Below are 20,529 nucleotides of genomic sequence, written 5' to 3'. Positions count from 1 at the left end.
ATCTAAGAACGTAAATTTGGAATCATCTATTGTTTGAAAGGATGTTGTAAATGTATCACAACCGATCAATAATCTTATCTCCATACAAAAACTTACAAAAGATTTGAATTGTTTAATAACTTTTTTATCCACTTATTATGTATTTCTAGACCTTGGTATGAAAAAAATGATTTTAATTACTAATGAGCAAAATGAGTTGTATATATTGAAATCTATGGGTAGAGTTATCAACTTAATTCATGGTCCATGAGCCAATCCTAACCCACTTTTAAAAAGGTTCTCTTTTAAGAAACCCCTCAAGTGGGATAAAAAAACAAGTCTCAATCTCTAGAGCCTCGTCTCAAATTAGTTGGAGTCAGGATTAAGGTGAGTTTAGTCCCACTACAAATGTTACTTCCTGCAACATATAATTACTAAATGAACTCCGCTTAAAAGAATAAAAGTTTTTTTTTCAAAAGTTCTTTCCAGAACATTTTATATATTCTCGAAAATTTGTTCAAAAATTTCATTTGAACAAATTTGTTTCAGAAGGTATTATATGACAAACCAGTTCCAAAATGAAATTTATGCATTTTAGAAAGAAATCCCATTCCAGAAATATTGCTTTGAAAATTTGTTATTAAAATATAGTTATGAAAATTATACAGTGAAGATTCTAAAAATTTTCAAATGATCCAAAATTCACTTTTGAAAAGGATAAGATAGCTATTTTCAAAATTTAGGGATGCATTAAAAATTATGGGGTGGAGAAGAGAAAAAGGCTTCATTTTTGTAATGAAATATCGAAGAAAAGAACAAATTTCTCAATTGAAGTAGAATGGCTAACAAGATAATAGAGTAATTTTTAATTTAACTATAATCTACAAATAGTGCAAAATTCTATTTTTACAATGTTGCATGGTTATATATATTTCGTACTTTTAATAAAATATGTTTTTGATTTGATATGCCATAAGCTTGTTGAATTTTTTTTAAATTATATTTAAAATATTTTTCAATTTTTTAAATTATATTTCAAATGTTTTTCTATTAGTTAAGAGTTAAATTAACAGTACTAATACATAGCTACCACATTAAACCACATTAAATAAAAATTATAATGTGAAATGAAGAAATCTATGAATAGTCAACCAAAAAGTTAAATAATAATAAAACATTAAAGTAAGCTTTTAAAAGAGCCAAGATTGTTATTATTTGACATCCAATTTTTTTTAACTTTCATTTTAGGTTTAAATGTTTGCTTCGTCTCCAAATTAAGAGGTGAATTTCTGTTTAGTACCCTGTTTTAAAAGTGTAGACATTAGGTCCCAAAGTTGTCCAAATTGTATGAATTGAGTCCCTTCCATTAAATGAGTAATAACGAAGTTAATTTCCAGCTCACATGGCAAAGAAATATGCATTTTTTCTTCTCTCTCCTCTGCCTTTTCTTGAATTGCCCCCAACTTTTTCTCTCTTTTCTATATTTTTATTAAATATATTTTTTCTCTCTCTCTTTGCTCTCTACAACATCTACCTCCCAAATAATCATTTCTCTGGTGAGTTCCCTCTGAGTCTCACTCGCCTCACTCGCCTCGCTCGTCTCACTCGCCTCACTCGTCTCACTCGCTTGGATCTCTTCTCCAACAACTTCACCGGTCAAATCCCTTTCTCCGTCAACAACTTAACCCACCTCATCGGCCTCTTCTTGGAACACAATGGCCCGCAAGAAACGTAGATCTTTGTGGCCCGATGTTGAAGGCTTGCAACCCCTTTTTCTCGGCTCCGGCGCCGTCTCCCTCCTCCAATTCGACCCCGGCCACGACGCATAAGAAGTCCAAGAAGCTCTCCATGGGCACCATTGTCGCAATCGTTGTCGGGTTCGTTCTAGTTGTAGCGTTGCTGCTGCTGCTATGCCTCCGCGACGACAGCCAGCGAAACTGCCGAAGCCTGTTACGACAACACGTGCCATGCCCGTGGAGGCGGGAACGATGTCATCGTCGGAGGATATCACCAAAGGTTCTGCGGAGGCTGAGAGGAACAAGCTGGTATTCTTTGTTTTATTTGAAGATTTCACTTTTAAGGTTTTATTTGAATTCTTCTCTTTAGGGGGTTTTGTTTTTAACAAAAAAAAAAGACGATGTTTGATTTTAATTGAAGCCTCAGATTCGGCCGGAACCTGAATCAAGCTTGCCAACTGCAGTGAATGGATCCTATAGGCGTTACAGTATTGCAGACACATCACCAAGATTGATCTCAAAGCCTCTATTAGTTGTTGAAACTTCTAAGGACCTCCATCCACCAAAATACGTAGTTTCTTGTCAAATAAATACTCTGTAATTTTGTAATTTTCTTTTCCTTGTATGGTTTAGTTGTGTTTGATACCTAGTCAAATGGGGCAAAGTGGGGGAAAATAACCTACACTCTATGTGTTTGTGAATATTCCAATGTATATTTTACCAACATGGAGCAAACATTCATTTGATGGTTTCAACCTTATTCTATGTAATGCTGAAGTATTTTTCAGAAAAGTAATCTTAAAGGGTGGCCATGAAGTATTTCAACACAATTTTATTAGTTTTGTTGTTGTTATTGCCATGAAGTGTGTGTTGGGTGATTAGCTTATTTGCATGAAGTGTGTGTTGGGTGATTAGCTTATTTGCGGGCAGTAGCATGGAGGTGTTTTCTAAGTTGATAATGGAGGTAGGTTTTGCAGGAAAAACATTTAATAAAGATATATAAAAAAAAAGCTGGGGCATTTTAGGAAAAGGCAGAGGAGAGAGAAGAAAAAATGCAAATTCCTTTGCCACGTGAGCTGGAAGTTAACTCTGTTACTGCCCATTTAACGGAATGGACTTAATTCATACAATTTTGACAACTTTGGGACCTAATATCTACACTTTTAAAACCAGGTACTAAACAGAAATTCGCCTCTTAACATGGGGACGAAGTAAGCATTTAAGCCTTCATTTTACAACATATTTTAACAATAATACTATATTTAACTAATAAAAATAAATATAAATAAAATTTTAAATTCTTTTTACAAACTATACAGTGATACATATATAGTTTAATATGTTGTAATATAATTTATGCAATAATTTAATAGTTTAATATGTTGTATTTTGTTTATTCAAAATGCATATTTTTTTTTTAAAAAAGTTCATGGATTGGTCTTGATCCATAGAGCTTATCTAGATATTTTGGCTTAGTGAGCTTTTTCTATAGGATACTTTTTAGCTTGGTGAATTTTTTTGACTCCAACTCACATGAGTCAAGGTCAATCCATGTTAAGAGGACCAAATTGATGGGTCTATATATGGGCCAAAACACCATAAAGGTCATAATCCAATAAACAACATCTTAAAGATGGAAAAAATTCTAAAATAGGGCTTCATCATAAAAGACTTTTGCATCCGTCTTTCAACCTTATAAAATCTTTATTCTTTCAATTGCTCACTACAAATTCTTTTAAGTATTTAAAATGTAATATTTATCAATTGTTAAAGCATCATCGTACATCTTATCCCATATCTAGTAAAAAAAAGTAATTCTCCATTTAATTTGATCTCTCATTGGGACCTACTTTAGAATCTACTTTTAGAGTAAAATGGTTTCTTACTTTTATTGATGATTGTACTTGTGTTATGTGGACTACCTTATATAAAGTAAACATGAGGTATTCCAAATTATTATTATTTTTGTCTTGTCCAAAATCAATTTGCAAAAAATATCAAAAGAATTAAGTCTGGTGATGACACTGGACATGAGAATCAAGAATTGTTCAAATTTTTGTCTCATAATGATATTGTTCATGAATTAACATGTGTTAACACTCCACAACAAAACAAAGATGCAAGTAAGGAAAATTGTCATCTTCTAGAGATAGTTAAAACCCCTTTTTCTAGATGTCTATTCCTAAAACCTAATGGAGAGAAGTTGTGCTAACTGCTATTTACCTCGTCAACAATTTATCCACTTATATCTTAAATGACATTGAGTCTTTTTTGTCTTTTGTTCCCTTTATTCCTTTAGTGTGAAGTCTATCTAGTCAAGTACATGGATGTTCTACTTTTTGTTCACTCTCATCATCCTAATAACACATTATAAGAAATTACGTAATTATCAAAAAATTTATTAACAGAAAAAATATGTCGGTAAAACGAATACTTGTAAACCAGGAGTGGTCAGAATACTTGTAAACTAGAAGTGGTGAAACTTGACTAGGCAACATATCGAGGAGGTACCAAAATTGTCTATGATATCAGAAGTGGTGAGAATACTCATTATAAACCAGAAGTGATGAGAATACTTGTTTAATTTTCTTAAAGATTAATGAAACCTCTCAAGAGTTCTTAAAGAAGAACTGTACGTAGCTTAGTTTGAGTGAACCATATAAAAGTGCTTCTTGTTCATTATTTTATTTTATAAGCCACTAAAAACGTCTTATAAAACCTAATGTTTGCATAACTCTTCCAAAATACTTTCATAAATTATTTTCTAGACGCTGAATTCAGAAGCATATTTCTTAGTACTTACTACACTACTTTATTGGTTATATCTTTCCACAATATTAGTAAAACAACATCTAGATAATTCCTATTTATCAACTTCTTTCATACACTACATTACAAAAAGAATTTCAAAACATTATTTAACTGACACCGTATGTATACTTCTCCAAAACTAGAGTTTTATTGATTTATTTATGTTTAATATTAAATGAAGAGTTTAATAATTTATATCTAATTTCAATTTAGTTAATATATTATGAAACGCAAGGCATAATTTTATAAAAATAAATAAACATATCCTTGATTTTTGTTGTTTATATATATATATATATATATATATATATATATATAATATAATATATGAGTAAAAGATTATGTAGATGAACATGTAGCTAATAATTTTATATTGTATTATATTGTGAATATGTAAATAAAATATATATTTTAAATTATACACGTTTAAATAATGAAAAACTTTTTGTACTTTATAATACATTCATGTGTATGCCATTATATAAAATGGATATCAACTCTTAATACTATATTGAAGTAAATTGAAATACATATTTATATTTATTTCGATAGAAATAATGAAATTCGTCCAGGTCGATTGTCATCCCCGTACACCCATTTATAAAAAAAACATATGAATACAAAAATAAATAAATATGATATCCTATCAAACAGCCAACTAATCTCATCATTTTCTGTGTAAAAAAAGAGAGAAGATAAAAATTTTAAGTAGGAAGAAAATTATATTCATGTTATAGTAAAAATATGATTAACTCTTAACTTTATTTGATTTTTTTTTCTGGATGAAAATTTGTTAATAGTTTCTCGGTTGATATTGAGAGAATATTTTCTTAATTGATATCAAGAAATATTAATAAGTTTGTGTTAGTGATTGGAGAATTTTTTTGTTTGATTTTTTTATTATTGTGTATTACAATTTTTTTTCAATTAACATTACTAAAAAACAGTTTAGTTAATATTAATCACAGATTTCATAATAAAAAATAAAAACAATGACCATTTAAACAAATTTAATTTAATATGTAAAAAATAATAGTCTTTCCAAAATTAACTAAGAAAACATTCTAATACCTGCAAGAAATAACATTTGTTACGATAAATATAAAGTAAAATTAAAAAAAATCCAATTAACATAAATAAATAAATAAATAAACCTAATCAATATCAATAAATATCATTTTAACAATAACACTCAAAACAAAATCAAAGAGAAGAGATAACGCAAAGAGAAGAGACCGAATTTAATATAAAAAACTTTAAATTCTCACTATTTTAAGTGAAATTATTTACTCAAATAACTTCTTTTTTTTCATTTCAAATTGATTAGAAAGAATAATTACGATGTTATTACAGTCCCATTTGCTTTAATTTGATTTGAGGTATATATTTTTTCTATGCGTATCGTTTTATCTTAAATGGACACATATAGAAACCTGACTATGTAAATGTGAAAAGATGACAAGTGTAAGGACAATAAAAAAATCAGCTCGTACAAAAGAGAAAATGTTGATCTTCGTGTTATGTTGTCCTTTGTTCCCCACCTGTAACAGTTGATCTCATTGTGAGTGTTCCAGTTTCCACTGTAGCAAAAAGGACAGTCTTTTATCTACATTCTCCCCACACAAGAAGGAAAAAGCTTTCGTAGAAATGTTTCATTTTCATGCGTAAAGATAACTGCGAAGGTACAACTCCTCTCCAAAATATTGGTAATGCTCGATTCTTCTGAGCTCAGAATTCTGACAGCTATTAATTCAGATATCTGATTTGCCTGTCGCAGTTGTCCCTATAGAAACTTCACGAAGTAAGTTTCCAAGTAGCCTTTGATCCAAAATCATATTAGGAACCTGGAGACCAAGCTGAAAGGTCAGGTCTGTGAACAAGGTCAGACAGATATTAGCATAGCTGGTAGAGGAAGCGAATACCTTATCACCGAAGAAAATTTTTGTGTTATTAGCAATGGCTTCGATAAACTTTAGCTGAAGAAATTCAGGGGTAAGCTTCAAGGTATTTGCTTCAGCTTCCTTAATTACTCTTGACATGCAAAAACAATAAAATTAATAATTTATTTTTTCCAATTCCATAAATTGTTATATCTTATTCATAAATGTACATTCAGCAAATACACTAGGAATGGGAAAATCTCACCTGTAGAAGTCTGCATCTGCCAGGCTCTTTTCCCGGGCCAGATACATTGCATTCTCTATTTCTTCTTGTCTTCTAGTACTGTCCTTTTCCAACAATTTTTGCTCCATAAGGATCTTACTAACATTGGCATTCTTCTCAGCCTCGCTAATGGCCATCTTCTTCATAGTCTCTGCCTCCTTCTCCGCTACTTTCTGCTTCTCAATAGCAATTAAGACCTATCCCATAACATCCAAAGCACCTTCCTTAACATCATTTAGTAGGGAGAAGAAATAAATCTAAGATACAATGATGGAGGATCTAGCATAAAAATTCCCGCTCGAAGCATTTATAGAACTCAAGAAAATGCACAAATTTGAGAGAAATAACCGCGCAAATCAATCATAAAGGGAAAAAAACAGACACGAGCATGTGCTTACACATGTTTAATAACCGTCTCCTTCAATGAAATTATCAACTAATTACTTACATAGCTCCACACATCTCAACAGGAAAATGACAGCTCTTACTGAAAGTATACCTTAGTACGCTCCTCTTCCATTTGTTCGAAATTGCGTCTTATGCTATTTGGAATAGTTGGCTTTGTGACCCGGACACTAATGATCTCAATTCCTGGAGCATAGCGGGTGCAGTCAACTTGAAGAGCATCTTTCATCTTTTCATCAATCTGAAAGGATCCAAATGATGTATTATTCAGACCACAAGGAGAAAAACCATAAACTAAAAAGATGCACATCGTTTAACTCATCTGTACAAAGCACGAAAAGAATCACAAAGTACGGTACAATAAAAAACTTGCATAAACTCCTTTTCAGTGGATGACAATAGAAGCTACAAGTGACTAAGCATACATCAAACTGTTTAATATCAAGTCCAACCATCATCTTGTTCTTAAAAATTACACTATAAAATAGAAGATAGCAGCATAAAATAAACTATGGCAGTAAAACTCACTAATAAATATTAATATTTAACCTGATCAAACACATCAATATAGACTTGTTGTAGACTGTGAGAGCTGCAGAACTGATTGATCTCATGATGGATCTTGTCATATATCCATGTCTTGTCATAATGTACACCATAGTTGAGTAATGTCTCAAAGACAAATTCCTTATGCAGTCGGTTAACAACCTAAAAGAAGAATATATACCACTTCATATAAAATTATTAAATATGTGATAAAAAAAAAAGAACACTAGTAAATATAAGATTCTAAAGAAAAAAAAAACTATCACCTCAATCTTCTCAAAATTGATCATAACACCGCCTTTAGTACCGCAGGGTATATCAGTCACCTGCAATGATCACCACAATTTCAAAAATTCAAAGGGATAGAGCCAAAACAACTGAAATTCCAATCCTGAACTTTCTCTAATCAAGTTACCTGATCAGTCTGAAGAGTCACTTGTACAGGTTCATACTGAGTAAGAAAAGGCATCTTTAGGTGGAATCCTAGAATATTAATATAAAGAAAAATAAGCAAACCGTTGCACCAGTATAAACTGAAGAAAATAAATGAATATGCGGCACCTGGCTCTGTAATTGTTTTCAGAAGGGCGCCTCCTCTCCAGTATACCCCCACATGGCCTTCTGGGACTTGGTGCAGAATGGATAAGGTATTTTGGAAGGATGGTGATGCTGAAGGAACAAAAACCTGTAGATGAAATCACATGTCTCTCTAAGTTTCAAAGCCTGGGCAGAATCAGTAGAAATATTTTCCAATTGTAAGAAATAGTACAGAAATGAGGACAAAACTAAACCTTATCCCACTGTGGCTCGTCTACAAAGATCATTTATAAAAAATGTAAATATTTGGAAAGCCCAATTAGTTTAATAAAAGTTTCAACATACTCAACATTGATAAACAAGTAAAATATGAAAATGATAAGGAGAATATCTTTATTCTCCGAAGTGATCTTCCCAAAAAAAAAAAATAGTTAAAAAAATGCCAAATCAACATCGAAACAAGACTTATATCCTATTCACCACCATTTAACTTCTGTTATTTAGAACTTTCAACTATTCCTCTACCTAACAATTGTGAGCAGATAATTGAATGTTTACATCCCTGCCAATTGCACACGTAGGTATATTACATTCCCTTTGTATAACTACAATCTCAGCACTAAATGCAATGATAGTAAAATTCATTGAAAAGTGATTAAACATAATAATAAGTATATCAAGTTTCTGGTAAAAACTACTGCAATTCAACTCTACTTTACCTATTTAATTAAGGTCAGTCCACTGAAGGAATGTTTGTTATTCAGAAATAACACATAATGTTTTGGTGAAATATTCCTAAACTATGATACAAGTTAAAGAAAACATTGAAATCAGAGAGTTGGCAAACCAATTAAACAACCAAATCAGATATGTGCGTAATGAATCAATAAAGGACTACATATACAAGCGAGATTCAGCGGAACGTCATTGTAGTTATACGGCATTAGCTTTGGAAGTGCAATAAAGTAAGGCATTGTCGCTTATAGGAAAGTGGAAAATGCAAGCGAGATTGAAAGTGGAATGACATCGAGAGAGACAGAGAGAGGGTTACCAGAGCGACAACGGCAAAGAATGAGAGGAAGGTGAAGAGAATGGCGGTGGAATCGCGGCCTTGCGGTGACGGAGGAGAAGCCACTGTTCGGTGCTGCGAATCCATGGCGGTCGATAGCTTTTTTTTTCTTCTTTTTGTTTTGTAGATTCTTTGAGTTTTTTCGGGGTATGTGTCTCCTTCACTAGCAATACTTTTTGGACAATGTAGAGTAATCTTACTGCTTCAATCGGTACTTTCTCCAACCGCTACCTCCAAACCCAACTTTTGAAAATTAATGTTCGGCCTAAGTTTATTTTTCTTCTATTTTTTGTTGAGTCTCTCAACAAATCTTTTAGACACCTAGTCTCCCCTTTTTATTACATGCCTATGCCTAGCCTTTCTCAACTTATTAAATAACACTTTTATTATGTAAGTTTCATATTATTATCTTAATATATATATATATATATATATATATATATATATATATATATATATATATATATATATATATATATATATATATATATATATAAGTTCTTTTCTTACACAAATAAATATTATGAAGTTATATATTTTAATGGCTTTCATAAATCGATATTGGATTTGCTTTCTAAAGATTAACATGACTCATTATTAAAGTCTATATTGAAATATTTAACTTTTTATATAATCATTACATATACTTAGAAACTTCCACAAACTTCTTATTGTATAGTATTTTAATTTACATTGTTTAAACTATATATATATATATATATATATATATATATATATATATATATATATATATATTCAATCACTTGTCTCAATCCAAAACTATCCATTTACACTCCTCACATTTCATATTACAATTATATAAATATTTATCCAAAAATATCATCATAAAATATTACTAAGTTAAAATAAACAAAATATAAATTTTTATATAAAAGGATAATATTTAGTAATTATATCGCACTAGGACGTTAATATTCTCTATGAGATAGAATTGACATCGTCTCTCATTTTTTGAGGGTCCAATATGACACTTATGTAAGCAAACTTTCAATGAAAAAAAGAGAATTGTATTTGTATCTCTCTCAAACCACCACTTTGGAGCTTAAGCGTTACTATATGAATGATCAGATAGATGTTTTTGAGCGATGAAAATAAACAATAAATTTTAATCTCTTTTAGTCCAAATGGTTATGACAATCAAACAATTTCAAAGACAAGCTTATTCAAAACTAAGAGAACACATTCACATTTAAAATAATATTCATTCATATCATTAAAAATTTACTAGTTTTTCAAATTTTTAATAAATTTTAATTAGGACGGATTCTATTTTCAACTACTTATTCTTAATTAATAACAATAAATAACTCTTTCAAAGATGTTTAAGCTAGTATAAGACAAAAGCATTAAATATGTTAAGTATTGTTATTTAACACTTAAGTTTTTATCATAACAAACAAGATAGTTTTAATTTATTTATTTGGTATGTTGGAAACATATATAAAAATTTCCAAATGATTCTTAATCATGACTAAAGAACAAGTTTTTATTTTAAGGTATAGTTGTGATTGCATATTCAAAGAAGTGAGAAATCACTAAACCATCGTGTCATCTACATATATTGTTTGAAATTCTTCAAGACAAAAAGAATAAAAATTGGCAAAATGCTAACACAAGTACCAATTATAAATGTATGTAACCCATTTTTCATATTATTAGTGATACAGAGGCATTTATAGATATATAATAGTGTGTTTCAACCACTTTCATATACCACAAGTAGAAGGAAATTGAGGAGTGAATTCGTTTGTTTACATATCTATCTAGGTTTTAATGCTAATACCCAAGAAATTTGGGCAAAAAATTAGTTTTCTGAATTCTAGTGAAGAAAATGCAAGAGGTGATTAATGAAAGGTGAAAAAAAACACTCTTTCTAAGGGAGCAAGAGGTGATTAATGAAAGGTGAAAAAAAGCACTCTTTGTAAGGGAGACAACACTCAAAGTATGGGAAAAATTCTTTGATACAGTCAAAGAGTTTTGAATCACTCAATAAGAGAATTACTTTCACTAATTTAAAAGAAATGAAACTCTAATATTTTTTAATAAAACTCAATTGATATTCATTTAATCAAAATGGTTCAGTTTATATAGAATATTAAACCATAATAATTAGAAAAAAAATCATTAATTGCAATTACATTCCATTTAAGTTGATAATGATCTCATTAAACTAATGGTTGATTGCAACTACAACAGTAGTAACTAAGAGTCACCCAACAACATTCAACTTTGCATTCTTTTGATCTCCCAAAGTCTGATAACTAAGTGGTCACCTAGGCCATTATTACAACTTGAAATACAAAAAATAAGGCTGAGTTATTGATAGGCTGTCGTTGAAGCTATCAAATTAATACAAATTTTCAAGGCAACTTCAGTATTGTCAAGTAGTATTCAAAAAAGTAGATAGGGTTAAAGTAACCCTGAGTCGTCTCCCAATGAATACGAAATTGCCTTTTAATATTTGAATCTTATGAATGCAATGCAATGTTCAAGAATAAAAATGATGTTTGGAGAAGGTTTAAAGAACAAATAAGAAACTTAAAAACGATTATAATGAAATAGGCTAATTTCACTGCTTTTCCAAGATAGATTCATCATCGATTATTCACAGATAATTGTTCAATTGATTATTATTTAAGTTTCGAATTAATTAAAGTACATTCTTAATTAATTTGAGGGCGATCATGCACTTAACCAAAGTAAATTCTCAATCAAATGCAAAACCTTTCTAGATTATTCTTCAACCAAAGTACATTCTCAATCAAATCCTATTGTGCTTAATCATGTCTATTCTTAAATCGCCTAACCAAATTAAAAATTAATCAATCAAAGTAAATTCTCAATTGATTATAGTTGAAATTAATACTACCAATCAAAGTACATTGTCAATTGATAGTAAAAACCATTTAATCATATGAAAGTTCCTAAATTAAATCAAAGTAGATTCTCAATTAAACCTAGAAACCCTAGAACTCATATACTCAATACGCATGTAGATTCAAACATATTATGATGCAAAAATCTTTGCTTTTAATTTGATAGAGAGATGAAAGACATATAGAGAACAACTTAAATCAATAATCAAAATAAACAATTGCGTTAACTCAACCTAACCTCAGAATCCATAATGAAATTACAGTAGAATAGCCCTAGATGCTTACCTCTCCATGAATGAAGTTGAATACAAGATGAAATAAGAGAGAGAAGTAGTGAATGAATGAATGAATTCTTTTTCTGCCTCTCCTGGGTCTCTTTATATAGGGCTTGATTGGGCTTGGACTTTGAATATTCAGTTGACAAAATCTTTTATCTTATATCTTCCAAATAACTAAAAGATTTAGATAATTATAACATTATTTAAAAGATATTTTCTGTTGATATTCCCAAATTAAATTAATTCAACAACTGAATTTTATCTTTTAGCTTTTATGACTTTCTAAAATTACACAAATGCCTTGAAATTTCCTTTATCTACACTTTAGCCCCTTCACAATTCTCCAAAATTGCACCATAACCCCTGTTGACCAACTTTGACCAGACTTAAGCAGTGTTGACCGGCTTTGACTGAGGAAGGGTGCGGCCAATGAGAGCTTGCCACGTGGCAGCCCTCTTTCTCACCCAATTAGGGTTTCAGCAAATTGGGGAAAGAACTTCCCCTTTTCTCTTGCGTCGTCATGAGTAAAAGAGGAGGAGGGGCTTCCGGCGTCGCTGTTTGCGAACTGCTCGTCGATCATGGAGTGAGACCGCGAAACGGAATTCGCTTCTCTAATGGATGCACGAGGTGATTTTCTGATGCAGGTTTGGTGAAGAAGATGATCGTGATTTCGCATGGTGGCTCTGCAATGGGGGTTCTGTTAGGTCTTGCATTTGTTGTTTTTCTGATGCAGGTTCGGTGATGGTTGTGCGTTGAGGAGGATGGAACTCGCGAGATGATGGTGCCGCTTGAAGATTCTCGCAGCGGAGGTGAAGATTGACGGTGGTGATTCACGACGTCATGGAGTTGGTAGCATAAGGAGATTTTGGACGTTCATGGTGGTGTCACGGCGGCGCCTTGTGGCATGGTGATGACATCAGCACGACAGTAGTGACTAGGGTTAGGTTAGGATAATGAAATTAGGGTTTATGTTTGGAGAAGATGATGATGTGTCAAGGGTGGTGATGTGGCAACAACTGATTGGTTAATTTGGTGTGTAGAGGTTTAATGACATGACAACTTCTTGATGGTCAGATGTGTGGGTATTAGATTGCCACGTGGCGTGATCTGGTGGAGTTTAGTTTAGGAGGGGTAGGAGTAGGAAACTTAGGGAGGTGTAGGAGAAATGGCTTAATGTTTGGGCTAGGTTATTGGCCTGTTTCAGAAATAGGAGTGTATGTGATAACGGTTGAAAAACCGTTATTTTTATGCTTAAAATTGATACCAAAAGCAACCTTTAAGACTTAGAAACTAGCTTGAACTCATATTTTTGCTTTAGTTTTGTGAATAAGAGAGTTGAAAGTGAATTTAATGGTTTTGTGCAAGATTCCCTTGATTTTGTAGGCTAATTGAATGATTTGAAAGAAGAATTGAAGTACTGAATGATTGGAGTGCTGAAAAGTCAACCAGAAACCAGAAGAGTCAACCAGTCAACCAGAAAAGTCAACCAGTCAACCAGAATGCTGAAAAACCAACCAGAACGCAGAAAAAGTGTTACCGAGTGGCGCTGAGCGGTAAAATACCGCTGAGCGGCACTTTTCAGGTGCCAAAATCACCGCTGAGGGGCAAAAACAGTAGCTGGTGGCAAAATGGATCATGCGGTATTACCGCTCAGCGGTAAAATACCGCTAAGCGCCATTCTAAGTGGGCTTGGACCGGTTTTCTTTTGTTTTTATGGGCTTCGACTTGTTTTATGTTATTTTTATGCCCTATTTAAGGACTTGCACGTCCTAGGGTTGGTATCTTTGGAGAGACGAAGCAAACACTCTCTTTTCCACCCCTTGAAGGAAGATCTTGGATGCTCAGGCTACCTCCTCCTCTTTCTAGGGTTCTATCTTTCATTCTTTCATTATTGTTCATCTAGTTTCACCATGAATATGGTGAACTAAACCTTGTATTGTTGTTGGGGAATCAATGTAGTCTTGTGAAACTCTCATATATGGAATTTGTTTTAACGTCTTATATTAAGATATATGCTTTCTTTCATCTTTAGCTAGGGTTTTTCCTCTTTGCTTATTGCTTGCTTTGTTTAACTCATTCATTGCCATGATTATTGATTTTGTCGATACGGGAACGTACGGGGAAGTCTAGATCCGGGGAATTTCTCCCAATAGCATATTGGTTGCCTTTAAGCTCCTGCACTTTAAGAACTAATTACTAGGAATGCTAGGAATTGTATGAACTCGTAATTAAGGATAGACCTTCTTGCAAGGTGATTTAGAGAGTGGCATTAACATTGATGATAAGAATGATGAATTCCTAAAAGTATATGAGAGTGAACAAGATGAAATTGATAACCCCAACAACATACTCATCCATCTAATTCATTGAAGTGTTTGTATTCTGTTTTTCTCCATTGATCAAATTCATGCATACATATTTAATTACTGTCTTTTGCATTTAAACCTACAATCAATTTGTTCTTAAGTCTTAAATAATCAACAAATCATATAGCTAACTAGGCCGTGAGTCCTTTGGAAAAACGATACTTGGTCTTACCTTGTTTTATTACTTGATACGATTCGGTCACACTTGTCGATTGTTAAACAAGTTTGTGGCGCTGTTTTTCGGTGTTCATAAATTTGTCATCAGTATGTAGGAATTTTAGGAGGTGCAAGGGTAAAGTCTGTCTATTTGGCCCATTTGTATATTATTTTTCAAACAAAATCTGATTTTGGGCCTTGAATTGCCATTTGGACCAATAAAACTTATATTCTCAGCTGCACAATTAAACGTAAGAATTTCCAAGAATAATTTATGCAACTAAAAATCACTTTTTAAGTCCTTTTTATTCCCAAACCCAACAATTTCAATCATCACAAATTCACGTAAAATCAACCATTTAAGCACAATTATCCCATAAAAAAAATTGAATTTTAAAGCATAAATGTGGGCATAAATATGAATTTATCACACCCCACGCTTATCATTTTGCACTCCTGGGAAAAATTGATTAATTCCAAGACTTTCTTCTAGGTCATTTTATTCCATATTTGCATTTGGATCAAAAGAATGAACAACACCAGACATAGATCAATCATCTAGACATCACTTTGTCATGGACATGCAAATGAAATCACTTTATTCTTCACACGTGAGTTAACCTTTTCAAATTCCTAAGAAAATCAAATATGAAAGACAACACTCAAGTCAAAATGTATCTATTTCTCTCTCTCTCTCTCAAGTGTTTTTGGCTTCTATTTACACTCAAAATACCCATCTAAGTAGACACCCTTGATATTAACAAGACTCTATCATTCACATACTTCAGAAAACATGCAATTATTGATTATGAGGGATTTTTAAAGGTTGTATTGAGGCCAAGGCAAAGGTAGGAAATTTTCTTGGAATTTCTGAGCTTTTGAAATTGATTTAGAAAGAGTAATGATACTTGATTTCAAAAACAAATCTATTTCTTGCTCTTGTAAGAAAGATTTACTTTTTTTTTCTTTTTAAAACTCCATTTTTTTCATCTTCCTTTTTGCCCTTTTTATTATTTTGTGGGTGAGGTACTCACGCACACACTTATTCATCACTTTACTTCTAACAAAATCCATTACTCCTTCTTTCTTAAGGTAAGGAACATATGATTTTTCTTCTTTTCTCATTTGACAATGACTGGAAACAAGAAAAATAGGCTTAAGGTTCAAACGGGTATCCAATGGATTAATGTTAGGACAAGTTTATTTGACCAAGTAGCTAAAACAAGAAATGTCTCAATCATATCAAATCATACATATTTATCTTAGTTGCATAACACATAATCAAGCTAACTATTAGAGTAATCACAAAACATGAGCAAATCACACAAGAAAAATAGGTATGACACATGGTGGTCCATCCTTATCATTAGGCTCAAAATTCACATGGTTCAAATTTCTTTCACAAAAGATTTAATCAGGAAATTCTCAAGTCAACTCAATCAGCAAATCATAAAAGCAATCCACTCATGACTCATTTTTTTTCTCTTGAATTCATGATCCTTCCACTTATTGATTCAAACTCTTAAATCCAATGCAAATATTTATTTTTTAAAAAAAAAAACAAACAAAGTAGGGAACAAAATTAATTGTTTCCCCACACCCCCACACTTAAACTATGCATATTGCTCAATATATACCTTATATATGGAATACACAGAAAAAGTACGAGGGAACTTACCTCCTTCATGGTGGAAGGAATGCTAGTAGGACTTTATTGGAAAAGTCATCCTGGATAGGAATATTATCTTTTCCCTTTTCAATCATACTAAGATGGTCAACTACTAAATTATGTGACCCACTTCTTTCTTGAATATGAGTCAACTTATCCTTCTCGTTCTTAACCATTGTGATTCCATATTTCTTGGGAACCACATGTATAGGGCCCACCAAAGTGCTGTCAGAATTTGAATATATAAGACCCGTTTGTAGCAACTAGGTGTCCTTTTTCTTTACAACCCCCATCAGTTGAGGATTGAGTCTTCCTTGAGGTTGTCTCACTGGTTTAGCATCTTCCTCCAAAAGTATTCTATGCATGCAAAAAGAAGGGCTAATACCAGAATATATGCTAAAGTCCAGCCTATTGTTTTCTTGTGGTCTCTGATAAACTGTAATAGTAGTTTTTCCTGCTCATCAATAAGAAATGCAGATATAATAACAGGGAGTTTCTCATCCCTCTCAAGATAAGCATATTTCAAATGGGATGGTAAAGGTTTCAACTCCAAAATGGGTGGTTGTACCACAGATGACAAAATTTTACTGCCTAAGGTAATCTCAGCCACCTCAGCATCACACTCAGATGCCACAAAGGTATCATCTATTAATACCGCATCCTCAATATCACCTGCTTTACGGTTTCCTTTTTCATCCAAAATTAAGCACGACATATTTGAAAAAGAAAAATTGTTTACAACATCACTTGATAAGTCAATACAAAACAAAGAATGATCTTTAATCGTGTGCTTCACAGCTTCCAACACGTTGAACCGCACCTTCTCGTCTCCTATCTCCATTGTCAATGATCTTGCATGCACATCTATCTTGGTTCGTGCTGTCATCATGAAAGGTCTTCCCAAGATAATAGTTGTTGGGCTGATTCCTTCATCATCCTTCATGTCCAAGATATAGAAATCTACAGGAAAAATTAACTTGTCTACTCGGACAAGGACATCCTCAAGTACACTTGCAGGGTTAACTGTGCTACGATTGGCTAGTTGAATGACCACACCAGTAGTCTTAAGAGGTCCCAAAGATAGAGAAGTAAACACTGATAAAGGCATTACATTTATGGAAGCCCCTAAATCTCGCATGGCATTGTCAAACTTTGAATTTCGAATAACACATGGAACAGAAAACATATCCTTGCATTTTCGCGGTATTTCAATATGCTTCTTAATCAAGCTTGACACATTTCTTCCCAAATTCACAACCTCATTATCCTTAAAACGCCTTCTATTTGTGCAAATTTATTTAAAAAACTTGGCGTATTTAGGGATTTGCTGAACAACATCTAGCAAGGGAATATTGATCTCCACCTTTTTGAAAGTATTTAAGATCTCTTGGTCTAATTCTTCTACTTTTTTTGTTTCTCGGCTTCAACCGATTTGGATATGGAGGAGGTGGAGAATAAGATGAAGAAGAATTTTTAGAAGAGTTAGAGGATACTAACCTGGATTTATCAGTGGTAGTCTCAGGTGATGGTTCACTTGGTCCTCCATTGTCATCAATTTGTGCTCCTTCTTTCTCCTTATCTTCATCCTTTTGGGCTCCTTTAGGGCCTTCTACTTGCTTACCCGTTCTCAAAGTAATAACAGTTACATTTTGTGGGTTGATCATTGTTTGTGCAGGTAGTTTATTTGACTCCTTAGCCTCTATTTTTTCCACCCTCTGAGTCAGCTCTACAATTGATTTCTTGATTTCTGAATTTTGCTCAATTATTGTCTTCATGAAATCTTGCATTGACATTTCAGGTTGAGGTTGCTACCTTTGTTGAGGTGGAACATAAGGTTGTCTGTTTTGTTGATACCTATTGGAGGATGAATCATGATAATTCTGGTATGGTCTATTTTATCCAATCATGTTTGCAGCAAAAGCTTGAGATGGGTTTTCTATAGTGGTTCCCACCAAGCTAGGACATTCATCAATATAATGGTCAGTTGAAATGCAAATTCCACACTTCTTAGCAATTTGTGGAGTTGAGGTTTTAAACAAGCTTGCAATCTGATCGAGTTTGCTTTCTAGCTTATTTAATCTTTCATCTATCTTCTTCCCATCAACTGCACCATTTTCAATTTCATGCACTCCCTTCAGCAAAGTCACTAAATTTTCTCTTGTGCCATACTGTTGATTGTCTACTGCCTTCCGTTCTATTAGATCTAAACCATCTTCTGGTGACCTGTCTAAGAAACATCCTCCGCTTGTAGCATCTTTCTATGACCTATCAGTAGGACTTAAGCCTTCATAAAAGCTTAGAATAAAATCTTCCATTTGGAGTTGAGGGCATGAAGCACATAGTTTCTTGAATCTTTCCCAATACTCACTAAGATTCTCTCTATCTCTCTGTCTTATGTCTTGGATTTCTCTACGGTTGGCAGATAATCTGGATGCAGGAAAATACTTTTCAAGAAAGAGTCTTTCGATAGTTTCCCAATTTGTGATCCGTGTAGAGAGACAGTACCACCAATCTTGAGTTGTTCCTTGAAGAGTAAAAGGAAAAACTCTCATTTTAAGGCTCTCTATTGTGACCTTGGGAGATCTAAAGTTTTCACACAACATGTGAAATTGTCTCAAGTGCTTGTGTGGATTCTCCCTTGATAACCCATTGAACTTTGGTAAGGCATTTAACAGGTCAGGTCTCAACTCCCACTCCTCATTAGGGTATTCAATGTTACTTCAGATAACTGTATTGTGGGAGGTGGCTAACTGTCTGATGGTTCTTTGTGCCATATTGTTTGGGTTAGGATCAGGTAAAGGATTGAATGATATGTTTGTGACTGGAGATAATGAAAGTGGTATGGCTTCAGATGTAGGAAGTGTTCCCTCAATAGAACACCCAAATTTCAAACTTCTTCGCAACTTACGCAAATTCCTTTCAACTTCCGAGTTAATTTGATAAAATTCTCCCGGTTTAGCTCTGGTCATGCACTATGCAGTTTGCTTGAAGTTGCTTCTCTATTCTTGACTTCTCTTTTTCTTTTCTTTTGTTTTTGCTTTTAAATAAAGATTTCAAATAAGAGATAAGAGAGACTTTGTTTGTGATCACTCCCAGGAAAGAGAGGTGCGTCACAATGGAAAACTTAAGTACCAAGTCTTTTCTAGCCAGAGTATATTCAAACTAGCCTCAAGTATTTCTCAAAAGAAATTCTTGGCTAAAACAAGAACAAAGATTTTTGCTATAATAAGAATGACTAAAGACTACAAAATAACTCAAACTAAATTAAATGTGTGTGCGTTAAATAAAAAAAACAAATAAAGATAAAAATAAAGGTAAAAATAAAAATAAAAAATAAGAATCAAAATATTCAAAATACTAACCGTATTCCCCGGCAACGGCGTCAAATTTGATAGGCTATCGTTGAAGCTATCAAATTAATACTACTTTTCAAGGCAACTTCAGTATTGCCAAGTAGTATTCAAGAATGTAGATAGGGTTAAAGTAACCCTGAGTCGTCTCCCAACGAATACGGAATTGTCTTTTAATATTTGAATCTTGTGAATGCAATGCAATGTTCAAGAATAAAAATGATGTTTGGAGAAGGTTTAAAGAACAAATAAGAAACTTAAAAACGATTATAATGAAATAGGCTAATTCCACTGCTTTTCCAAGATAGATTTATCATTGGTTATTCACAAATAATTGTTCAATTAATTATTATTTAAGTTTCAAATTAATTAAAGTACATTCTTAATTAATTTGAGGGCGATCATGCACTAAACCAAAGTAAATTCTCAATCAAATGCAAAATCTTTTTAGATTATTCACAATGAATTCAACCAAAGTACATTCTCAATCAAATCCTATTGTGTTTAATCATGTCTATTCTTAAATCGCCTAACCAACTTAAAAATTAATTAATCAAAGTAAATTCT

The 20,529-nt window shown here is 32.6% G+C and overlaps 1 protein-coding gene across 1 annotated transcript; it reads right to left on the bottom strand.

Annotated features, from left to right (window-relative positions):
• Nucleotides 1-6,016: 6,016 nt before the first annotated feature.
• LOC124847518 (SPFH/Band 7/PHB domain-containing membrane-associated protein family) lies at nucleotides 6,017-9,521 on the bottom strand. The gene is made up of 9 exons (XM_047325024.2): nucleotides 9,229-9,521; nucleotides 8,202-8,325; nucleotides 8,056-8,123; nucleotides 7,907-7,966; nucleotides 7,644-7,802; nucleotides 7,189-7,335; nucleotides 6,672-6,886; nucleotides 6,449-6,557; nucleotides 6,017-6,370 (listed from the first exon to the last, which is right to left on the bottom strand). Exons 1-9 carry the CDS (start codon nucleotides 9,331-9,333, stop codon nucleotides 6,278-6,280), a joined length of 1,080 nt encoding a protein of 359 aa, XP_047180980.1. The 5' UTR covers nucleotides 9,334-9,521; the 3' UTR covers nucleotides 6,017-6,277.
• Between the last annotated feature and the right edge of the window lie 11,008 nt (nucleotides 9,522-20,529).

The sequence above is a fragment of the Vigna umbellata genome, chromosome 7 (genome assembly GCF_029865625.1).
Source record: "Vigna umbellata cultivar VRB3 chromosome 7, Vumbellata_1.0, whole genome shotgun sequence".
NCBI lineage: Eukaryota > Viridiplantae > Streptophyta > Magnoliopsida > Fabales > Fabaceae > Vigna > Vigna umbellata.
The sequence above is the reverse complement of the archived record's forward strand: the minus strand, read 5'-3'. Positions and strand labels throughout refer to the sequence as shown.